This window comes from Erpetoichthys calabaricus, chromosome 5 (assembly GCF_900747795.2).
Source record: "Erpetoichthys calabaricus chromosome 5, fErpCal1.3, whole genome shotgun sequence".
Classification (NCBI taxonomy): Eukaryota; Metazoa; Chordata; class Cladistia; order Polypteriformes; family Polypteridae; genus Erpetoichthys; species Erpetoichthys calabaricus.
Genome location: NC_041398.2, coordinates 248,770,289 through 248,785,563, shown reverse-complemented (window position 1 = coordinate 248,785,563; position 15,275 = coordinate 248,770,289). Strand labels below are relative to the sequence as shown.

Below are 15,275 nucleotides of genomic sequence, written 5' to 3'. Positions count from 1 at the left end.
AGTTGTTAATTGGTCTCATTCAGAACCGACCAACAAACATCTGGTCACACCGGGAGTTAGAGCTGCTATTGGATGTGCAGTTCGAGTCGGGGCCGTGAGTGTTGTGTGCGCGTGTTCTGCCCGTGTTATTATGGCTGGTCTTTGTTCACCTCGTAAGACCTTTTCACATCGATCTCCCTACCTGTTACATTGACATGCAGCAAACGCATCTCAGCTGTTAGCCCCCTGTTAGGACCACCAGGCAGTGGGGTAAAGTCCAGGCTTGACGTTGGCCTGAAAATCACAGATTAGTTAATGTAATGTTTGGACCACATTAGCAACCCTTGTTTATATAAGAACACCTCCGAGGTGGGCACCACCTGTGCTTTTCTGTATAAATCGTTGCATATCTTAGGAATCACCTTAGTCAATGGGTGGGCCTCTCTGGCAGGGTCTTAAATTGGTTTGAGTCCTACCTGGCAGGTAGAAAATTCTTTGTTAGTTGTGGTAATTATACTTCAAAGACCCCTGATATTCTATATGGTGGTCCACAAGGGTCTCTCCTGGGTCTGCTGTTCTTTTTGATCTCCATGCTACCATGAGGTCAGATGATCTTGGGGCATAACGTGAGCTACCACAGCTCTGCCGATGACACACAGCTGTATTTATCAATAGCCGCCTGATGACCCCGACTCTCTTGATTCACTGACCCCCAATGTCTTATTTGTGTTTCTGAATGGATGAGTAGTCATTTTTCTCAAACTAAATAAGGAGAACACAGAAATTTTAGTGATTGGCAAAAATGGATATACAGTAGAGTCTCGCTTATCCTACCCTTCGCTTATCCAACATTCCATATTATCCGACGTCCCACCTAAAAAAAAAACAAAAAAAGCGCATCAATCGGCAACAAGAACTGCAAGTTGCGAGCGTAGTCTATTTTTGTTGCTCCCCGACTCTACTGCAGCTAATTACAGTGGAACCTCGGTTTGCGAGCCTAATTTGTTCCGGAAACGTGCTTGCAGTCCGAAGCACTCGTATTTCAAAGTGAATTTCCCCATAAGAAATACAGTAATGGAAACTCAGATGATTCTTTGCACAACCCAAAACTGTTCATATAAATTTGATTAATACAAAATATAAAGTAAAAATACATAAAGCAAATTAACCTGCACTTTACCTTTGAAAAGAATCATGGCTGGTGTGAAACTCTTGTGGGATTCCACCCAACTGGACGACACGTGGAAGAGTGTCCCCAAAGCAATCGCAGTCTCCCAGCGCTGTAGCAGTTCGCCGTAAAAGCGAATCGAAAAGATCGCTATAAGCGCCTGCCGTCGATGGGTGATACAAGGAACATTATAAATGTGCAGGGCACTTTACTACTTGGCCACGACCTTGCCTGACTGCTGTGTCTGTGTATAGGAGAGCCGCAGATCCCCCTACAATAAATAACCGCGCGAGGACTCGCACGTCACAGCACAAACACACACATGCAGTCAGAATGATGTAGTAAACAGTATACGCTCATACAGATGTTGACTATATGAGTGACGGAGTTAAGGCTCTAGAAACTGCAATTAAATACATTGAGCAACAAGTAGAAGCTACAGGAATCGACATAATGATGCTGCAAAGATGGCGAGACTTGGCAGCGAAGAAACGGCACTCGTCAGGAAAGCAGACTACGATCAAAAATTTCTTTAAATCATCACAGGACTGAACTTTAAGTACAGTACATACTGTATTTAACTTAAGACAATTCTGTAACTGTAAGTTCATTTTTCAGTTAATTTTTTGTGTTGTTTTGTTGTAAAACATGATTATTAGGTTCGTAATGTGTAAAATTATAACATAGTTTGACGTTTAATAGGCTTTTTCTTAACACCTCCTATTAATCCAACATTTTCGCTTACCCGGCGTTCTGCTGGCCTGTTTATGTCGGATAAGCGAGACTCTACTGTAATGAGAATATTAGAAATAAACTTGATCATTGCGGCACAGTGGCATAGTGGGTAGCGCTGCTGCCCTCGCAGTTAGGAGACCTGGGGACCTGGGTTCGCTTCCCCGGGTCCTCCCTGCGTGGAGTTTGCATGTTCTCCCCGTGTCCTGCGTGGGTTTCCTCCAGGCGCTCCGGTTTCCCTCCCACAGTCCAAAGACATGCAGGTTAGGTGGATTGGCGATTCTAAATTGGCCCTAGTGTGTGCTTGGTGTGTGGGTGTGTTTGTGTGTGACCTGCGGTGGGTTGGCACCCCTGCCCTGGATTGGTTCCTGCCTTGTGCCTGTGTTGGCTGGGATTGGCTCCAACAGACCCCCCGTGACCCTGTGTTCGGATTCAGCGGGTTGGAAAATGGATGGATGAACTTGATCAAGTAGGATTAAAAGTCAGGATGGAGGTAAAGAATTTAGGGGTAATTATTGACTGTGACCTAAATTTTAACTCACATATTAATCAGATCACTAGGACAGCATTTTTTCACTTAAGAAATATAACAAAACTGATGCCCCTTATAACACTGCAAGATGCTGAGAAATGAGTCCAGGCCTTTGTTTTCAGTCAACTAGATTATTGTAACGCACTCCTCTCAGGACCACCCAAAAAAAAGACATCAATTGATTGCAACGAGTGCAGAATGGATCTTAATTAGGAAAAGAAAATCTGAGGCACATCACCCCAGTCTTAGCGTCACTACACTGGTTACCTGTGCCATTTAGCATTGACTTTAAAATACTGTGGATGGTTTACAAAGCCTTCAATCATCTGCTCCGTCCTATATTTCAGAATGTCTGTCACCTTACACTCCAAATCGTAACCTGAGATCTTCAAATGAGGGTCTGCTTAGAATTCCAAGAGCTAAACTTAAAAGAAGTGGTGAGGCGGGTGGCCTGCTGCTGTTATGCACCTCAAATCTGGAATATGAGTTTACTGATAGAAATTCACCAGGCTGACACGGTGGAGCACTTTATAAAACTGCTAAAAGCACATTACTTTAATTAACATGTCTTTCTCATAGCTTCATTTTAGTTTAATCCTGGTGCTCTGTATATTCAATTAATTATCATTATCATTCATGGTGGCTTCGTAATCCGTGCTGACCCCTACTTTCTCTGCTGTTCTTTTTCCAGTTTTCTGTGGTGCTGACCTGCACCACCACCACTACCTAATCAGAGCACCGTGATGTCCCCTCCATTGATGGATTAAAGTCCACGTGACCGTCATCATCAAGTTCTTCCATGAGGACTGATTACAAGGTCATTTATGTTAGGTAGAATGCCTAGAGGGGGTTGGGCAGGTGGTCTTGTGGCCTCGGACCCCCTGCAGATTTTATTTTTGTTCTCCAGCCCTTTTTTTTTTTGTTTTTTTTTCTGTCCTCCCTGGACATCGGACCTTACTTTTACTCTGTTAATTAGTATTGCCTAATTTTATTTCTTATACATTTTGTCTTTTTTTCTCTTTCTTCATCCTGTAAAGCACTTTGTGTTACATCATTTGTATGAAAATGTGCTCTAGAAATGAATGTTGTTGTATTAGCACAAACAAAAAGAGAAATGATCGAGACGTATTTTATTTGTATAAGTAATAACAAAATACACCTAAAAGGACCATAGGGAAACCGGGGGAAAATTTTTAAATGAGCAAATCATAACAAGCCATGGATGGTCTTGAGCAGGAGTCGGGTATTAAGAGCAGTAAAAGCTCCACTGCCAGCCCCGTCTACTGGTGTAGTCAGACGTCCCACCTTATCTGCTTGTTTTGGTACTAATGCAGTGCGGGGTAGCAGATCATATTTACGTATTTTAGGCTTTGTGTCCTAAACACACGCCTCTCACCCTACTGTTGATGCCCCTTGTCCCTCCTCTTGATGCTGATTGGTCTTTTGATTTCATTTTGTTCTGGCGCAGTTTAAGGTCTTAATCACATTAGAAGGCTTTTCCATTGATTTTCGCTCGTAGACTTCACTTACGTAATCTTATTGAATTGGAGGCCAGTGGCCTAGAGTGGCATAACCAGCGGCTCACTCCAAATAATCCGCCATTCACCCTGACTAAACATTTGTCTTTAGTCATAGGGATGTGCTCTGTGTGCGTGGCAGCTGACAACCAATGAATGCTCACGAATGCGAAGAGGAATAATTGGACCTCACAAAGAGAAGAGAAGCTCGTGTCTCTCGTGTCTCATGTTTTATGTACCATGACAGAATGGAAAAAAAAAGAACAAAATGGCCGCGTATTGTGGCTGAACTCACCGTAGCTGTTAACTGTTCGTATAGCACTTGCTCCCACCAGGCAGCATGCTATTGGCTGTCAGGAAAAGGGAGGAGCATGACTGTGCTGGGAAAATGATCACACAGATACGTTGATGTGCTGCCCAGAGATTTTCATTCGTTGAGTTGCCACGGTCTGCCGGTGAGACATGTAATTGTAAATGGCAAAACCCTGATATTCTCCCCGACTCGAAGTCGCGTAATGTGACATTGGTTTAATTCACGGTCTGCGGCGTATTGAAAAGCAATGAATCATTCGATTGCTTTCTTTGTAATTATTACGTGACTAAATCGTAGTCATGCTGACGAAACGGACTCCCGCGTCTGCGATATAATTTGCCTCTCGTGCTCCTTGATTCTGCTCTGCAAAAGAAAATAAACAACTCAAATATGCATTGCATTTCAGTGTCTGGTTGGCACCCTGCCCAGGATTGGTTCCTGCCTTGTGCCCTGTGTTGGCTGGGATTGGCTCCAGCAGACCCCCGTGACTCTGTGTTCGGATTCAGCGGGTTGGAAAATGGATGGATGGATGGATTTCAGTGTCTTTAACATGAAGGATTGCGTTTAATTTTGACCCCAATAATCCTCCATAACCCGTGACCCTGTAGTTAGGATATAGCGGGTTGGATAATGGATGGATGGATGGATAATCCTCCATAATAAACTCTTCACCAGCGTTCGAAAAACAGACCCAAAATCAACACTCGTGGTGACAAATCCCACGAAAATGTAACATTTCGTCTCGTTTTCATGCGTCTATTACACGTATATATTATTGCGCTCTCAAGTGTTATGACTACGTGAGAATTTTCTTTAATTTTAACTTTGCATTTTTTTTGGCACTGTTTTCTTGGGTCGCTACACCCCGGTGAGACAAAAAAAAAAAAAAAAAATACAATAAATTTCAAACATGATCGTTATCAAAGACAGAAACACGTCTGCCAGCTATCAGTCAATATTGCAGTTTCTGGACCAAATCGAGAAAAGACGACCTGTGTAGTCAACACGGAAGAAACCTGGAAAACATTAGGTGGGTTCTCAGTGGAGAACTGGGAATTTCCGGTCGTTCAGTCTAGCACCGAGGAAGGTGGCGGCCGGACGCAGCAGTTGGGCCGCCGTACGTTCTGAAAAACGGACCGGAAAATATTCTGTTGTCGCCGTTTGTGTCGCTTGCTGGGGGAAGTGGCTGACGAAACGGACTTCCGTGTCTGCGATATAATTTGCCTCTCGTGCTCCTTGATTTTGCTCTGCAGGTGACTCTGGATGGCAAAGCCTAGAGATTCGGGGTCGAGGGATGCGCCGTACACCTCCCACGTCATGCCCTGCTCGTCCCAAACCACATCGCGGACCCGCTTTGCTGGGTTGTCCTCTTTGCCCGTTGTACTCTTTGTATTCGGGCCACTTGCTTTCTCACCGGTGGTTTGTTTGCCCATTCCCGCTTTTCCTTTGAGGCCAGAGGAGTTACATGCCGAGACACTGTCACTTTGGAAATGAACCGATTTACTGCTGGCTTCCGATTTTTCTTCCGTCTTCTTTAAGGGTTCGTTGGCCAAAGGTGGCTTCACATAAGTGCTGCTGAGGTCTGCCTTGGCACGCGTGACATTCGCCTGAGCGTCCGTTGTTTCCTGTGTAGCGTTTGAGGCCGCTTCTCGTTTTAGGACGTGCGAGGGCTCAGATCCCGGTTGAGAATCCTTTATCGAGGGACACGTCTTCACAGCTTCCTTCATGTGGTTAGGCAAGGGCGAGATTTCTGCCGTGACGTCAGATGTATGACCAACCTTGGGTGTCTCCTTAAGCGGACTCTTCAAATCAGTACCCATTGTTTCAACTGCCGCCTCAGGCGGATTTGTTTCAGACGAAAGCTTCTGTGGCTCACCAATTGGGATCCCAATAATGGAGGTCTGATCTGACGGCTTGCTGGTTCCGATTTGAATCTGGTATGCGGGTTTTAAAGGCGCCACATCGGTGGACTTCATGGACTGCACTAGAGGTTGGGGCTCCGCTGGATTTATGATCTTGTCTTGGTCATTTAAAACGATGGACACCGAAGCAGGAGAGAGGACAGGCCTCTCACCAGCACTTTCAGTTATGTCGGTGTTCTCCTTGGATGTTCTTGAATGTTCTAATGGATGCTGAGTCAAGTGACCCACACTTGCTTGTGAAGATGGAGTTTCACAGCTGGGGCTTTGAGTGATGGAAGATTCCTTTGACTGCTCTGGACCCTCCGTGATTTTCAAAATGGGTTTCGTGGGATGTGAGCCGTTCACATCATACTCAACAGTGAGACGTTCAACATCTTCTTTTGCTAAGCAACAAACGTTTGGTGGCAAAGCCGGTGGGTACAGGTATGGACTAGTGGCGGCCGATTTGCATTGGATGATGGTCACCGGCCTGCACTTCGGCATCCTGGCATATTTTTCCTCGGAACAGGACTGCTTTCGTAAAGACACTGTCATCGTTGCTGCCCTCCTTGTATTGCTTCTGATTCTCTGAGTGGACTTGTGGCAAATCTCCGAGGACGCCCTGGTCACGGCCCTCGGCTTTATTTGGTTCTGAGACACCGGAGACATTTTCCGGTCGCTTTCCACAAGCAGAATCATTTCTTGGGATCTCCTGTTCATGACGTTTGAGGTCCACAGAGATGTCGGGTTCAACAAGTCCCGACCCCAACGTCCTTTCCATGTTTGACTGGCCACTTTCTGGATTCTGTGCCGCCGTTGTTTCCTCGTGTTTGCTTTCCAATAGTGTTGTCTTTTCTTGAAGGACCCTGCCCGCCTCCATGTGACATTGTGCTTTTGAGTCTACTTGTTTGGAATTTTGCAAACAATTTCTGAGATCCGGACCATCCGGTGTGGCTGACTGAGCACTCGATACATTTGTCGTGTTCAGTGGCTTTTCTTCCTTAATTCTGACGGGGGCATCGTCTTCACTGGCCGTACTTTTGGGGAGTCCTGGACACCCCACTTTATGGAGTGTTTTTGATGATCCATTGTTCAAGTTGAACTCTTTCTCGTCCTCCAGGGAGGGCTGAAAACCGGCGGTCGACTCACATGGAGGGGGGTCCTTCCATGGCTCCGAGACTTCGTCCAAACTTGGATGACCAGCCCTGACAATGTTCTCTGAGGCAGGACTGTTATTGCACTGCGACGAGCTCGGCTCCGCACGGAGTCCACTTTCAGAGTCCATGTGCTCCGCGTTAGCTAAGCCGCCGAAATCGGCGCCACCAGGCTGGCCACAGTCTGGGGTCTCACAAGTGGAAGGGCCGTCTGGCTCAGTCACACAGCTGTCCTCCGGCCTGTGGTTAGCTGACGATTTGCACGTCTTGCCGGCTTTTAAGCTCGACTGGATCTGCCAGCTGCCGGAATTTTCTTTACTTCCCAAGCGGTCCCCCATGGTTAGAGACGTCACCATCTGAACCGTCACTGTCCTCTGTGGGTTGGGTATTGTCCCCATGATGGCGGTTGCTTTCGGTTTCAGATTTGGCTTCTTGTCTTCAGGGGTCACTGCTGAGCCAATGTGTCCTACAGGTCACTGGAGCTGCCTGGGGAGGAAGAGCCTGAAATGAGAAAGAGAAGAAAAAGTGAAAAAATATGGAAAATGGGAAGAAATTACTGATCAACATTTGACAGCAGGCACAGACGTGACCATCACAGTGCTGCTGTAACAAACGACTACGTATTTTAATAATCGATTACTTATCGACTCATTATTACTTTGATCAGCTGATTATTCTGAGGTTTTAACAAATGCAAAACTGCAAACATTTTATTCAAATCAAATAAATCAACACTCTCCTTCAAAACAGAAGCACGACAGCTGGAGGCGGAAGATCTGATAGCCGAAAGAGTAGCAACCTTAGAAAAAGGCAAAGAAAGGTCTGAGTCTGAAACTGCCAGAACAGTGGAGAGGAAATCCAACCGTCAATGAAAGAGGAAGAAGTCTCATTGAAAAGAGCAATGACGAGAAACACGTGCAGTTTAGTTTTCAAACTTCTTGTAAACCATTGCAGGAATTCGCCCACTTCATCAAAGGACAACGCTAATGTTGTAGACCACCCAAGTGGCAAACACCCAAGCCCAAGGTGTGTCAGTAGGGGTCTGGGACATCTCACCTTATGAGAAGCATCCAAATAAAAGCCACCAAAGCCACATGTCGCTGAAGGTTTCTGCCACACAAGTAAGTCACTGAAAATAATGAGGCGCCAGTTTCACGGCAGAAGTGACGTCACCTCACGTCTGCACCACACGCTAAGCACACAAAGTCCTACCCTTAACAAAGCTAACCTTAAGTTACCCTCATCTAACTTCTACCAAGAAACTGTGCTCATCAACTGTGGTGATGGATGGCTCTGCGGTTCTGCAGCCGGATATTAGTGCATGCTGTGGGGAAGGATTTAGATGTGACACCGCCACTAACTCGAGTTCTGTTTGCCCTAAAATGGAGGAGCACAGCCTGGAGGAGCCGTAAAGTCACTTTGACTCAAACCGAAAACACTCGACCCCTTCTATTTACACCACTCTATCTAAGGACACCTGACCAGGAGGTCACAGACAGACCAGAGCAGGGACTCAGGAAGAGAGGAAGAAGTCACACCGCTTACGTCAACTTGATGTCACCAAACAACCAGGACAAGCTAGGACATTAACTGTGGAGACTCGTGATGCCCCAACCCAACTCTTCATTTACTGATCTCATCTGCTTTTTACAAATAGATAGATAGATAGATAGATAGATAGATAGATAGATAGATAGATAGATAGATAGATAGATAGATAGATAGATAGATAGATAGATAGATAGATAGATAGATAGATAGAGTGCATCCGGAAAGTATTCCCAGCGCTTCATCACTTTGTCCACATTTTGTTATGTTACAGACTTATTCCAAAATGGATTCAATTCATTTTTTTCCTCAGAATTCTACACACAACACCCCATAATAACAACATGAAAAAAGTTTACTTGAGGTTTTTTGCAAATTTACTAAAAGTAAAAAAAACTGAGAAATCCCAATGTCCATAAGTATTCACAGCCTTTGCTCAATACTTTGTCGATGCCCCTTTGGCAGCAATTACAGCCTCAAGTCTTGTTGAATATGATGCCACAAGCTTGGCACACCTATCCTTGGCCAGTTTGGGCCCATTCCTCTTTGCAGCACCTCTCAAGCTCCATCAGGTTGGATGGGAAGCGTCGGTGCACAGCCCATTTTAAGATCTCTCCAGAGATGTTCAATCGGATTCAAGTCTGGGCTCTGGCTGGGCCACTCAAGGACATTCACAGAGTTGTCCTGAAGCCACTCCTTTGATATCCTGGCTGTGTGCTTAGGGTCGTTGTCCTGCTGAAAGATGAACGGTCGCCCCAGTCTGAGGTCAAGAGCGCTCTGGAGCAGGTTTTCATCCAGGATGTCTCTGTACATTGCTGCAGTCATCTTTCCCTTTATCCTGACTAGTCTCCCAGTCCCACAGCATGATGCTGCCACCACCATGCTTCACTGTAGGGATGGTATTGGCCTGGTGATGAGCGGTGCCCTGGTTTCCTCCAAATGTGACGCCTGGCATTCACACCAAATAGTTCAATCTTTGTCTCATCAGACCAGAGAATTTTCTTTCTCATGGTCTGAGAGTCCTTCAGGTGCCTTTTGGCAAACTCCAGGCGGGCTGCCATGTGCCTTTTACTAAGGAGTGGCTTCCGTCTGGCCACTCTACCATGCAGGCCTGATTGGTGGATTGCTGCAGAGATGGTTGTCCTTCTGGAAGGTTCTCCCTCTCTCCCACGGAGGACCTCTGGAGCTCTGACAGAGTGACCATCGGGTTCTTGGTCACCTCCCTGACTAAGGCCCTTCTTCACCGATTGCTCAGTTTAGATGGCCGGCCAGCTCTAGGAAGAGTCCTGGTGGTTTCGAACTTCTTCCACTTACGGATGATGGAGGCTACTGTGCTCATTGGGACCTTCAAAGCAGCAGAAATTTTTCTGTAACCTTCCTTAGATTTGACAATCCAGACAATTCCTTTGACTTCATGCTTGGTTTGTGCTCTGACATGAACTGTCAACTGTGGGACCTTCTATAGACAGGTGTGTGCCTTTCCAAATCATGTCCACTCAACTGAATTTACCACAAGGTGGACTCCAATTAACCTGCAGAAACATCTCAAGGATGATCAGGAGAAACAGGATGAACCTGAGCTCAATTTGGAGCTTCACGGCAAAGGCTGTGAATACTTATGTACATGGGATTTCTCAGTTCTTTTATTTTTAATAAATTTGCAAAAATCTCAAGTAAACATTTTTCATGTTGTCACGTGAAAGGCACTATATAATAGATAGATAGATAGATAGATAGATAGATAGATAGATAGATAGATAGATAGATAGATAGATAGATAGATAGATAGATAGATAGAGTGAAAGGCACTATATAATAGATAGATAGATAGATAGATAGGATAGATAGATAGATAGATAGATAGATAGATAGATAGATAGATAGATAGATAGATAGGCACTATATAATTGATAGATAGATAGATAGATAGATAGATAGATAGATAGATAGATAGATAGATAGATAGATAGATAGATAGATAGAGTGAAAGGCACTATATAATAGATAGATAGATAGATAGATAGATAGATAGATAGAAAGGCAATATATAATAGATAGATAGATAGATAGATAGATAGATAGATAGATAGATAGATAGATAGATAGATAGATAGATAGATAGATAGATAGATAGATTGAGTGAAAGGCAATATATAATAGATAGATAGATAGATAGATAGATAGATAGATAGATAGATAGATAGATAGATAGATAGAAAGGCACTATATAATCGATAGATAGATAGATAGATAGATAGATAGATAGATAGATAGATAGATAGATAGAGTGAAAGGCACTATATAATAGATAGATAGATAGATAGATAGATAGATAGATAGATAGATAGATAGATAGATAGATAGATAGATAGATAGATAGATAGATAGATAGATGTGAAAGGCACTATATAAAAAACAGACAGATTCTGTGATTCTGATTGTGTGGTTCCTCGTTTAACTTTTGCTTGACAACACACCATTTTATTCTGGGAAGGTTTTTTGCATGAAGTTGGTTATTTATTTGTATTTTGAAAATCTTCCTAATATGTATAAAAACAGAAATATTTAATGGTTGGTAGGCAACCTAGCAGGACATAACAGCTTAAGAAAACCCGAATTTAGTCCCCGTGTTACTGTATGCTGCGAAGGTCCTTTTAAAATCTGGACGCATTGGTATTTCACAAATCTGTTACCATCAATTCATTGTTATTTACTGTAAGGAGACTTTCACGACTGCGGTGTGCTAGCTCCCTGCCCCGGGGTTTGTTTCCTGCCTTGCGCCCTGTGCTGGCTGGGATTGGCTCCAGCAGACCCCGTGACCCTGTAGTTAGGACATAGCGGTTTGGATAATGGATGGATGGATGGACTTTACGAATCTAAATAAATATAGGTATTTTCTTGAACCTTCCTGTGGATTGGTCTTTTGTGATCAAAAATGGTTCCCCATGGCATCGCTCTGAAGAACCGCTCTGGCACCCTGATTCTTAAGTGCGAAGCGGGTGTGATAAAACAGAGGGATTAATTAAAAGTTTATTTTTTTGTATTTATGGTGCTGGTGACGCGTGACTGGGATTTGCTCTTCAGACTAAATCTGAAGCCTTGAACTTGTCCTTGATTTATGTAAAGCAGAATGTTCCCCTGTTTTAAGGGTATATGGCGTGCAAGGAAGAGTTGCTTACATTGGAAAAATCAGATCCGCATTCGTTGATTATTAACATATTTACATTAGCTGTGGCCTAAAAAATGAGGAAAGATAAAAATGAGCCTAAACTCCGCCTATGCTGTGAATTACACAATACATCGCAGCACAAGATAAAAAAGAAAGAAAGAAAATAGATGTCTGATAAATTCAATATTTTTAACAATGAATCGAGAGACGTCATAGTTTCACTAAATACATTGAATAAATCTGCCTGTTTTCTATCTGGCTTTCCCAGATCTGAGTCAACAGAAGTCAACGTCTTTCTAATGTGTAAATAAAGACAGCGTAACAAAAGAAGCAGAAGCATCCAACTTCATTATTTGCAGTCAGCCAAACCAAGCGATCCAAGTACTGTATAAAGCCATTGACGTAATTAGAGATGAAGAAGCAAATGAAAAACAGAATATCTCAAAGGACTCTGCGTGAAAGAAAAGTATCACACTCCAAATCTTAAGTGTGAAGAAAAATGAGTAGAAGCTGTCACAGTGTGGCTCGAAGACCATTTTGGAGCTCTAGGAGGGGATGGACAGCGCCCCTCAGTGTGCATAGCGGGTAGTCACTATTAGACTTCGACTGCCCTTCTGCCTCCGGAGCGTGCGTCCCTTAATTTACATAAACGGCGCCCTTCTGTTAAGAGACCGCAGGATTTCCGCACCGGGAGCCACTTAATTTACATAAACGGCGCCCTTCCTCCGACTGGACGCGCTACTTACATCTCGCAGATATACGGAGCGCACGCCCCTTTTTCTTCCCCAAACAGAGTGTCGCCCCCCTTAACTTTCATAAACGGTGTCCCGACTGGCTGTTATTACCACTCCACTTCGTGCCACCCCTAGCATAATGCCGCTTTGGTCACCTCCCTATGTCGCCCTAACCTAAATCCGCCACTGCGGCAGGACGGTGGCTTTGTTTTATTTTTCTATTATAATGCGAATCATCACCGTAATGTCACCTCACGCCGGCTCCTTTCTCGCCACGTCGTCACATTTCGCGGCTGCTGTGAACTCATTTTCAGCTCAGTCTGCCGGCTCGCCCCCCGCGCCTGGGCACACCGCAGCCTGGCAGACTGAAGCCACGGGAGTAAATGAGGTAAAGAAGCAGCAAGAAGGTCAGCGCTCTGAATAAACGAATAAAGGCCAGCATGGCACATGAAGCGCGCAGTTATTAATATTCCAGGCATATGCAGATTTGACTTTGGCAAAAAATAGCCCAGAATGACTTTCAGCTACAGCAGAGGAAACTGCGATTTTAGAAGATGAGAAGAATGAAGAGGAGAACGGGCCATTGAGCCCAGCAAAGCTCGCCAGTTCTGTTCACTTAAAACTTTAAAGTCAAAAGCAGTGTAAAAAAACACAGGAACGTGTCATCTGATCGAAAGGCGCTATATAAAACACTTATTAGATCAATATGAAGGTCACTACATAACAGATACGTGAATTGACATGAAAGGCACTATATCTCTCTCTGATCCAACGTCTGTCTGTCTGTCTGCTTTTCACGACAGAACTACTTATCGGATTTACATCGGGTTTTCTCTATCGTTTGCTTGAACATTCTGGTTGATTTTACGACTTCTCTCATCGCGTTAAGTATCATAGTACGCGCTAATCCGAAACAGAGGGTGCAGGCCGAGGGGAGGAGGAAGCGTGACGTCAGGAGTAGGGAGCTGGGCGGGGCCCTCCTCACTGTCCTGTTTCACTTCTACGTGGGCGGAGCCACAGGGGACAGCTAGTATAACAGATACAAATATACAGTACGAGGCACACTGTAAAATACACAACTGTCAGGAAGGATTCCTTCACTTTTTACACATTTTATATCCCAGCCTTTTGCTAAAATCAGTGGTGGACCCCGGGGTCCTGAAGATAGATAGATAGATAGATAGATGGATAGATAGATAGATAGAGATAGATAGATAGATGAGAAAGGCACTATATGATAGATAGATAGATAGATAGATAGATAGATAGATAGATAGATAGATAGATAGATAGATAGATAGATAGATAGATGCGAAAGGCACTATATGATAGATAGATAGATAGATAGATAGATAGATAGATAGATAGATAGATAGATAGATAGATAGATAGATAGATAGATAGATAATGTGAAAGGCACTATAGATAGATAGATAGATAGATAGATAGATAGATAGATAGATAGATAGATAGATAGATAGATAGATAGATAGATAATGTGAAAGGCACTATATTATAGATAGATAGATAGATAGATAGATAGATAGATAGATAGATAGATAGATAGATAGATAATGTGAAAGGCACTATATTATAGATAGATAGATAGATAGATAGATAGATAGATAGATAGATAGATAGATAGATAGATAGATAGATAGATAGATAGATAATGTGAAAGGCACTATAGATAGATAGATAGATAGATAGATAGATAGATAGATAGATAGATAGATAGATAGATAGATAGATGCAAAAGGCACTATATGATAGATAGATAGATAGATAGATAGATAGATAGATAGATAGATAGATAGATAGATAGATAGATAGATAGATAGATAGATAATGTGAAAGGCACTATAGATAGATAGATAGATAGATAGATAGATAGATAGATAGATAGATAGATAGATAGATAGATAATGTGAAAGGCACTATATAATAGATAGATAGATAGATAGATAGATAGATAGATAGATAGATAGATAGATAGATAGATAGATAGATAGATAGATAGATAGATAATGTGAAAGGCACTATATAATAGATAGATAGATAGATAGATAGATAGATAGATAGATAGATAGATAGATAGATAGATAGATAGATAGATAGATAGATAGATAGATAATGTGAAAGACTGCTGTCTTCTTCAATGGGGTTGTTCCATAACAGGTCACCAGACATTTTATTTATTTTTGATACTTTAATAAGCTTTTAATTTTGATTTTAACTATTACTTTGCATTACATTACGCATCTATCTATCTATCTATTTTATATTAAAGAAAATTATTATTAATATTAATAATATACACATAACGTGTAGACTAAAGTTGCTTCTGGGGCCCCTCTGGGATTAGGATCCCTATAGTTTAAGTTTCATTAGTTTCATAATAGATTCCCCCACCCCCCCACCCCCCCAACTCAGGGTTGCTTAAATCATTTCAATTTATTTTTTCCCCACACCAATCAACCATCAATACAACAGTAAGCGTTTATTTTTGTATAATCGAAAATCACATC

At 43.0% G+C, this 15,275-nt stretch overlaps 1 protein-coding gene across 1 annotated transcript in view; it reads right to left on the bottom strand.

The window, feature by feature from the left end:
* Window positions 1-3,601: 3,601 nt before the first annotated feature.
* The window catches only part of gprin3b (GPRIN family member 3b), a 79,845-nt gene continuing 68,171 nt past the window's right edge, over window positions 3,602-15,275 (bottom strand). Inside the window, 2 exon segments of the mRNA XM_028802749.2 lie at window positions 3,602-6,655; window positions 6,657-7,797. Coding sequence (XP_028658582.2) covers window positions 5,309-6,655; window positions 6,657-7,694 — 2,385 coding nt within the window. The 5' untranslated portion in view covers window positions 7,695-7,797 and the 3' untranslated portion in view covers window positions 3,602-5,308.